The following is a 9,677-nucleotide window of genomic DNA, read 5'->3' on the forward strand; positions in this document are numbered from 1 at the left end:
CAGTATATACACATGCTGTAGCAAAAAAAAAGAACATACAGTTGTATTTCAGTGGCTTTAAGATAGCATGAACCCGTTTTAGATAATAACTGAATATCCAGTACAGTGTATTTGTATATGTGTTTTTAATTAAAAACTATAAAGCTCAACTTCTTCTTTCACCTCTTTTCCTGTTGACAAAACTCAAACTGCATGTTCTGTGTGATGGAGATTCTCCTGTGTGCAATCATTAGGCTCACAGACTGGCTTTTTTTCAATGCTTGAGTCTTTTAATTGTGTAGAAGATAAGAAAAACACTCCAGAATGAAAAGGCCAAACAGGCAACATTCATTAAGTAGTTTAACAGTTACAGGAAAGAAGTATAGATCACTACATGCAAGAGGCTACAGATGATGAAGACACAGATAATCACACATCCACCCAACACTCCTGTGGTTGTGATAGGTACTGCATGTTTCTCTCTTATCCAAAGAGATATCATGGCTTTTTGGCGCAGACAAACGGCCATAGGCGAGAGCAAGGCTGGTCGTCAAATTTCTTCTGAGCTGTAAAAAGACATAGGGAGTTATTAAAGGGACTGTATGTAACTTTTTACACGTATAAATTATTTTTTATTTCAAATGAGGGAACAGGTTGTAGCCCAACTTAAAAAAAATGACAACTTTCTGTGTTTCCTCTGTCAGCCTGTAGACTGCTTTTAATGTGTAATATATATATTTACCTCCATGGTTCATCACCAGACAGCCTGTATTACCATTGCCATCAGGCTGTCCTCGAGCCCAGTAGTTGAAATTAAAAGGTGTACCATCACTCCAGAATCAAGTACCAGTCTAAAAGATTAGAATACAATATAATACAATAGACAGTATGGTTTAAACACGCTTTTTAGTTTGTTGCTTTACATTGTGTTTAATCAGTGACATACCTGTTGTGAATCGGAGCCTCCGAGCCATGTCAGTGGATAATTATGAGTGACAGTCTGTATCACATTCTGAATCAAGTTATACTCCTTGAAGCTGTGGACTGATGCTAGGATTCCACCATGGTGCTCACAATATTTCTATAAAGGACAGAGAGAGTGGAGTTATAGAATATGTCAATTAACAACATGTGTAACAGCAGAATGGACGCAGCGTAGAAGCGCTCTGCACTGAACAGCTGATTACCTCAGCATTAGCCCAGGTCATGGGTGTTGGAACGTAAAGGAAACAGCGACCACTGGAATCAGTCCAATCACTGAAGCAAGGTGAAGACCACTTGAACACGTGACTCTTCACTGAAAACACAATTAGAAAAGATCTGAACAAGGATTATCAGAGCGTTTTCACTTAAAACGGCTGGAAATGGAGCTGAAGAGAGTGAGAACAGTTAAGTTTCAGCCGTAAAACCGAAACAACGAGGTGAAAGACACTTTCAGTGATCTCATCATCTCAAATCATCTACCTGTCTCTTAGACCCCATTCCTAATGGCATTGGACAAAAGACTTGTCACTGTACCTGTCTTGTTAGATCTTCTTATAAAAAGCGTCTCGAGATAACTTCTGTTATGATTTGACGCTAATTAAAAATAAATTGAATTTCATTTAATTTTGCAGAGCTGATCATAAGAATGACTATATTCATTTGCACAATGCATTTCTGTAAAAAATCTGAACAAATACCAACTCACCTTCTGGAATGAGCAGTCCTGTCTTCTCAACAAGCTTTGCCTCTGGAACAGCTGGAGGTTTGACACACACACACACACACACACACACACACACACACACACACACACACACACACTTAGTGACTCGGTTAATGTGCTGCTGTCACTCTACATTCACAATAACTGCTGCCCTACGTTAACACTCACAAGCAGCTCTGGTCAGAGCCATCACGGCACAGACGAGTAGAGACACAGTCAGCATCTTCATGGTTGAGAAAATGATGATGATGATGGTGATCTTTAACAAAGAGAAACAGACATGTTAGTTATACTTCTGAAGAACATGAGGACTAGAGTCCATTAGAGGAAGAAGAGATGATGATAAGAGAGATGAAGCCGACCTTCTGCAGGATTATCTTCTTTCTTGTCTGTCAGCTTGTAGCTTCAGTCTTCCTGTGTGGAGGTGCTGAACAAGAGAAACACCAGCTCTTATATACTGTGAATTATCTATCCATCTTTGTTTTAAATAAATATCTCAACGTACTCCACCCCTGTGATCATATCGATGGCTACAGTATTTGTACAGGGTCATCAGAAGACCACTTGCCACTCTGTTGTTTTCTTTAATAGATAAACAAAGTTTGAGCGATGAGACGGTGAAATTCTTCTCTTACTTGGCAGAGAAATGGTGAAGCTTGACACATAAGATTGAAACATAGATATTAAAGTATCATATCAAATGATGAAGTGAAACACATCAGGTACAGTGTAGTGGACTGACCTTTCAGCCCCAAGGCCCAAGAGGAGCTGCAGATGTCCAGGTGCAAAATGTTTGTAACTGTATTCAGGTGGAGCAGGGTGTTGCTGAAAAAGACCATCTGTTCTCATTTACACCTTCCGTGGGTAAATATAAGCTGAAAAATATTGGCAATGGTTGTTATCTTTAGGATTCATATTCAAACATCCTTTTCTGGAAATTCTACTGAACTAGGGAACAGATCCAAAACAATCAAATAAAGGAGCCACGTCACACTACAGTGTAGAGGCAGGGTCACCTTTACTGGATGGGTTAAAACATTTTTCACCAGGAATTACAGTGAGAATAATAATAGTACTAAGCTAGTCATTATGAGGTAGAAGTTTTTCCAATAATCATGGAGTAATATCAGTGTAATACATTCATAATAATCCAATACCAATAGAACAACACAAATTATTGCCAGAACATGCCGAAATTCTTTCTTGACCAAATGCTCGATTCGGATTGGTCAATCACGGCGGTCTGTAGTTTCTCTACAACAGTCCGTTGCTATGGGTGCAGCTCTGATGTCGGACTCTGGCGGATCGTTTTCGTGTCAAAATATTGATTTCTTCAGTAAGTAGCTGTGTAATAAGCGGGATAATGTTAGCGGGTCGTTGTTGTGAAAGAATCCCCTTCAGGGCGATGAGAGTGTCGGGGATTCTTTCACAACAACGACCGGCTCGCTGTACATTATCCCTTACACATTAATATTAACAAAATACTGTTATCATATGAAACCAGAAAACCTAAGGGATCCATCGCTACCAACCATGTCATGCTAACATCTGTAGAAGTAATCCCTTTTTAACTATATAAAAATGTGATAAACAATGATAAAAGTATTAATCCTATAACCCTGTGTTTATTACTGAAACAGCATACAATCATAGTGCTGCTGCATAGACCCCCAATGCTGTAACTCACAGCTGTAGTGATGTAATGCTTGTAATGAACTCAAATCACCTCGCAGCTGCAAGGGGCCCAAAACAAAGAATCTGTCTCTGACATAAAGGATGTCGGGGAGGCACCTAGATCATATGTATGGTATAGGGTATATGCTGATTAGTAAGATATTTTGACAGAGACCAGTAGAAGTGAAGAATATTAAAATGTATGATGGCAGGATAGGAGGGATGAGTTCTTTGTTCCAAGTATATAAGGTTATGATGTAAAGCCCACGGACAGTAATGTCCGGACCGGCTCGGGTTTTGGTTGTGTTTGTGTCTGTTGATATTAAACACAATGAAAACTCTGCTTCTTGCAATATTCTTGTACAGCATCAAGTGATTCATTTGAGTAACCTGTGTTGACTTTCTGACACCATTAAAATTGAACATTGAAGAAAATTGAACTGAGATCTCAGCCGTTCCAGGCCCAAGGCTTGAGATTTCAAGACTCAACACATCCTCCATCACATCGTGTTGTAAAAAGTTTTGCGTGTATTAATTTGCAATCATGAGACTCACAGACTGGCTTTTTTTCAATGCTTGAGTCTTTTAATTGTGTAGAAGATAAGAATAACACTCCAGAATGAAAAGGCCTAAAAGGCTACATTCATTAAGTAGTTTAACAGTAACAGGAAAGAAGTATAGATCACTACATGCAAGAGGCTACAGATGATGAAGACACAGATAATCACACATCCACCCAACACTCCTGTGGTTGTGATAGGTACTGCATGTTCCTCTGTTATCCAAAGAGATATCATGGCTTTCTGGCGCAGACGAACGGCTTTGTGACATAGCAAGGCTGATCGTCAAATTTCAGTTCATCTGTAAAAAGACAGAGGGAGTTATTTAGGGATAAATTGTCTGCTTTCTCAGACAATCAATGAACCATAAAAACTATGTATCTAATGAGGCCAAATACTAAATATTTTAAAATTTTGCACAAAAACTAGAGGACACAGAATTTTTTTTAGAGGTTTATCAATAAATACATATATATATATAAGCCCTACACTGAGTCTTGCTGTGCATTCATGGAGTACTTAAAGTGACTGATTGGGGTGGAACTAGGGATGTCCATAATTAACCGTTTAACTGTTAACCAACATTAAACATTTTAATCGATTAACGCTATCGGTTAAAACGGTTAAAAGCAATGTTAATAATTAACTCAAAAGCTGAGCGGCTCAGAGGAGCGGCTCGTCACCTTAAGAGGCGGAGCCGGAGTTGCAGGATACAGGAAGTCGGCTCCAGTCTCTCCAGCTCGCTTGAGTGGAGCGGAGGAGTTGTAGTTTCATAGCATTTATTCACCGACAAATAAACTGTACACACACTGTCTGCTACACCTACGTGGGACTCAGTTGTCTGTTGTCCTGATACAACGCAGTTGGTACACCGCTGCATGCAAGGCACAAATCTTGTCGGTTAACGGTTAAAACCGGTTAACGAGGGTCGGTTATCGGTTAAGAACATTTTTCAAAATTAGCATCCCTAGGTCGAACGATATGTTTTTTTCAGGATTGATACCGACTATTAGCAATCAGGGAGACCGATAACCAATATTGTGAACCGATACACATTTGCAGTGAAAATGAAAATATTGGCTTAAAAAATGGGAACAACATCAACTCCAACCCAAAACTTTGAAGCAGAAAAGTTCAAATTTGATATTTTATAACTTTATGACTGACTCCATCAAATGCTTTGCACAAACCTTCACCTGCCTGGCCAAGCTAAAGAGGAAGTGGTTTCAGTGTGCCAATTTTTCTTGAAGCCAATGGAATGATATATTGTCAGTTGTCCAATAGTTAGTTTAATGTGCCTTGTCCGTTGGAAACCAACCTACCGACCATTATCATCACTTGTACTGATGTCTGCATTGATAATTCTTTAACCATAACCCTGCTAAGACCTCAGGAAAAATCCTTTCTCACGCTCTATATATATATTTACCTGAATAGTTCATCACCAGACAATGTCCAGTCCCATTATTATTATCAGGCTGTCCTCGATCCCAGTTGTCGTACAAAAAAGGTTTACCATCAATCCAGAACCAGGTACCCTCCTAGAAGATCAGAATACAATAGACAGTATGGTTTAAACACTCTTTTTAATTTGTTGCTTTACATTGTGTTTAATCAGTGACATACCTGTTGTGCATCAGTGCCTCCGAGCCATGCCTCTGTATCGTTCGAAGTGACACTATGTACCACATTCTGAATATTGTTGTACTGATCGCGGTTGTTCGCTGATGGAAGGTTTCCACCATAGTCCTGACAATGTCTCTATAAAGGATAGAAAGAGTGGAATGGTGTGGAGACACACAAATGACACATTACATATCAAGTAATGCAAAGACAGAAATATGTCAATTAACAACATGTGTAACAGCAGAATGGACGCAGCATAGAAGCATTCTGCACTGAACAGCTGATTACCTCAGCATCAGCCCATTTCATGCGATTTGGAATGTAGAGGAAACAGTGACCACTCCACTCAGTCCAATTAGTGGGGCAAGGTAAGGACCTCTTGACCATGTGACTCTTCACTGAAAAAACATTTAGAAAAGGTCTGAACATGGAGGCATCAATGTAGATTTGAGTGAAAACAGAAAAGTTTCAGCTGTGAAACCAAAACAACGAGGTGAAAGACACTGTGCAGAGCTGAACTCACCTTCTTGAATGAGCGGTCCTGTCCTCTCACCTGGCTCTGCCTCTGGAACAGCTGGAAATTTGACACAGCATTTAGTGACTCGGTTCATGTGCTGCTGTTACTCTACGTTCACAATAATAGCATGCAAACGCTATTTGCTCCCTATTCATTCCAGTGAAGAAGGACAACACGTGGTTACTTCCGGTTGTAAACTAACTGAATAATCAGCAAAATGCGTGTAAAGTATGAAAAGTAAAAGTATTCATCGTGCAGTAAAATGTTCCGTGTCAGTGTTTTACTATTATTTATGATGTTTCTGGATTAATATTACTGCTGCATTAACGTGTATGTTGCATTTTTATGGAGCTTTTTTCCTATCTTTACTCAGGTCTTTCAATTTGAGAACATGACTCATTGATTTCACGATCAGATTTTGCAATGCTTTCCCTCAAAACCCTATCCTCGCACTCAAATAGCCCCTACTCGCGCTTAAATTTGTTCTGCTTCTGCTCAAACTGTATGCTTGCACTCAAGATATATTGTTGCTTGCACAGATTTCATGCACTCCAGCTTCAGCCCTTGTCCTCACACTCAGGCTGTCACACTCTACATTTGTAAATCCACACTCTTGCTTCTGTTTGATTTTCCTTTACTTTATTAATGTATTTATTTTTATGAATTTCAAAATGTATTTATTTATTTTCTATTTATTTATTTATATTTGCATTCATTTTTAATTTATTTTTAAATGTGTGTATTAGTTTGTGTATTTATGCATTTAATTCTGCACGATTTTCCCATTGCATTGACCCCTTATTTATTTCCCTAATCTTATTTGTTTCTGTATTCTTTTCTTTATACATTTATTTGCATATTTCTTACTACAGTGAAGAAATGCAAAGGGGAAATCATGCAGAAATAATTACATAAATACACACATTTAAAAATAAATATAAAAAATAAATAAAAAAGTAAATAAATAAAAGAGTAACTGCAAAATAAATAAATACATTTTAAAATGAATACAAATAAATACATAAATAAATAAATAAATAGGAGTAAATAAAAACAAAGATAGTAGATAGAGTTGTTCCGATACCAATACCAGTATCAGAAATGTGTCCAACACTGGCCAAAATTCGGGATCGGGAATCAACGAGTACGTCAGTCTATGAACTGATTCGATACCAGGGTTTCCGCCAGCCTGAAATGACTCCCCACCAGGCCAAAGCATCGGAGAATTATACATTTTTAAGATGTTTTTTAATCTAAACTGTATTATACAAGTAGCAAACTCCTTTAAGAAATAACTCAGTGCGTAGGTTGTGTGCTTAACGTTAGCAAGTGTCGTGTTTGCGGTCAAGAGAGAGACAAAGAGAGCGAAGGAGCGAGTGTGTGTGACGGAGTGACAGTGAGATGAAGTCAGCCGTAATAGCTGTGAGCGTAGCGTTGCAGTGTGTGTACAGTTTAGACTGTCGTCGGTGAATAAATGCTACAACTCCTCAAGACACAAGCCAAGTTTCCGTGTCTTGTAGGTTTTTTTTCCATACATGAATCGGCGCGTCAGCCCAGCACGGCAGGGATTTACGTCTCCATTACAACAGCTGTGACTAATGGCCGTTGTATTTTTATTTAAAAGCTTTTACTATGATGGGTTTTCATCACCAGCAGCTTAACACGACTCATATGCAGCTGAAAAGCGAAACAGTAAAATAAAGCAGATATTTTAAAGTACAAACAGGGAAGCAGGAGATTCTATTAGAAGCTACAAAGGTACTGAGAGCTGAACACACAACGTCTTTCTCACTGGTCTCCTGCATGCTTGTTTGTGGGGGGTTACTAAATAGCAAGCTGCTAAAATCTGTTAAACAAGGTACAAGGATGTACGTAAAAGAGTACAAATACTTGCAAGAACTGAACCTGAACCGCAACTTCAGGTATCGGAACATCTCCAGCTGTAGATGTTTAAGGCTGTGCTAATTTTAACTCCTTTATATAAACTGTTGGATAAGACAAATTGTAATCTGTAAAGTAAAAAGTACAAGATGTACAAGTCAACACTCACCATCAGCTCTGGTCAGAGCCATCACGGCACAGACGAGTAGAGACACAGTCAGCATCTTCGTGGATGAGATGATGATGATGATGATGGTCAAAATGATCTTCAACAAAGTGAAACAGACGTGAGAGTTATACTTCTGAAGAACGTGAGGACTAGAGTCCATTAGAGGAAGTAGAGATGATGATAAGAGAGATGAAGCCGACCTTCTGCAGGATTATCTTCTTTCTTGTCTGTCAGCTTGTAGAGTCAGCCTTCCTGTGTGGAGGTGCTGAACAAGAGAAACACCAGCTCTTATATACTGTGAATTATCTAAATCTTTGTTTTCAATAAATATCTCAACGTACTCCCCCCTTGTGATAAAATCAATGGCTACTGTATTTGTACAGGGTCATCAGAACACCACTTGCCACTCTGTTGGTTACTTTGATAGATAAACAAAGTTCGAGCAATGAGACGGTGAAATTCTTGTCTTTCTTGGCAGAGAAACGGGGAAGCATGACACATAAGATTGAAACATAGATATTAAAGTATCATATCAAATGATGAAGTGAAACACATCAGGTACAGTATAGTTCTCTCAACAACAACAACCAAAATCAACGTCCCCTAGTTACTCTAGATAATAAAATAAAGAGACGGAGATCTAAAACTGTCATCAGACTATCAGAGGTAAGTGAGAGTGGACTGACCTTTTAGCCCCAAGGCCCAAGAGGAGCTGCAGATGTTCAAATGCAAAATGTTTGTAACTGTATTCACGTGGAGCAGGGTGCTGCTGAAAAAGACCATTCCCTCTCATTTATACCCATAATAATTTCAATGGCTGTTATCTCTATGATTCGCATTCATACTTCCTCGTCTAGAAATTGTACTGAACTAGAGAACAGATCCAAAACAAACAAATAAAAGAGCCACGTTTGAAAAGACAACACAAGGTAATTACAGTCACACACACACCACAGTGTAGAGAAACGGTCACCTTTACTGGATGGGTCAAAAAAATATTTCATGGGGAATTATAGTGAGAATAATAATAGTACTAAGCTAGTCATTATGGGGTAGAATTTGTCACAATAAACATGGAGTAATATCAGTGTAATACATTCATAATAATCACAAGGAAATTCTAGAAGAAGCCAAAATTATTGCCAGAAAATACTGAAATTCTTTCTTGACCAAATGCTAATTTTAGCTTAAAAAACATTACCTTGTTATTATAATTAATAACAATTATTATTCATTGTTAAAATAAAACATGGTTATTCCATACACACACATATATATGTACATACATATATATATATATATAAAAGATGTAATCATTTCCAAAATTCACAATATATTTTTATCTTAAGAAATATTCTGTTTCAATGCATATTTACTGGCATTTAGCCTTTCAGAGATTCAGCAGGTTGCTGGGACTGAACACATGGCTTTCAACAGCATGTAAATCCCACTCAGTGCATTTTATTGACAATTTTAACTTTTTTTGGGACCGTAGACATCTATTCAAGGCAGATGGACTCTGTCTAAACAAGTCAGGAGTAAAATTGTTCAACTCCAACCTAA

The 9,677-nt window shown here is 38.2% G+C and overlaps 1 protein-coding gene and 1 pseudogene across 1 annotated transcript; both read right to left on the bottom strand.

Moving 5' to 3' along the window:
- Window positions 1-477: 477 nt before the first annotated feature.
- On the bottom strand, window positions 478-1,916 carry LOC141761218 (type-2 ice-structuring protein-like; annotated as a pseudogene).
- A 2,008-nt stretch (window positions 1,917-3,924) lies between these two features.
- On the bottom strand, window positions 3,925-8,274 carry LOC141761219 (ladderlectin-like). The gene is made up of 6 exons (XM_074624551.1): window positions 8,115-8,274; window positions 6,071-6,121; window positions 5,836-5,945; window positions 5,548-5,682; window positions 5,351-5,462; window positions 3,925-4,222 (listed from the first exon to the last, which is right to left on the bottom strand). Exons 1-6 carry the CDS (start codon window positions 8,272-8,274, stop codon window positions 4,155-4,157), a joined length of 636 nt encoding a protein of 211 aa, XP_074480652.1. The 3' UTR covers window positions 3,925-4,154.
- Between the last annotated feature and the right edge of the window lie 1,403 nt (window positions 8,275-9,677).

This window comes from Sebastes fasciatus, chromosome 22 (assembly GCF_043250625.1).
Source record: "Sebastes fasciatus isolate fSebFas1 chromosome 22, fSebFas1.pri, whole genome shotgun sequence".
Taxonomy (NCBI): Eukaryota; Metazoa; Chordata; class Actinopteri; order Perciformes; family Sebastidae; genus Sebastes; species Sebastes fasciatus.

Coding starts and splice junctions, on each gene's coding strand:
- LOC141761219 (XM_074624551.1), bottom strand. CDS start 8,274: ATGGACTCTAGTCCTCACGTTCTTCAGAAGTATAACTCTCACGTCTGT. Junction 5,463..5,547: donor GAGGCACTGATGCACAACAG/GTATGTCACTGA, acceptor CTGATCTTCTAG/GAGGGTACCTGGTTCTGGAT. Junction 4,223..5,350: donor TCTGGTGATGAACTATTCAG/GTAAATATATAT, acceptor GTCTTTTTACAG/ATGAACTGAAATTTGACGAT.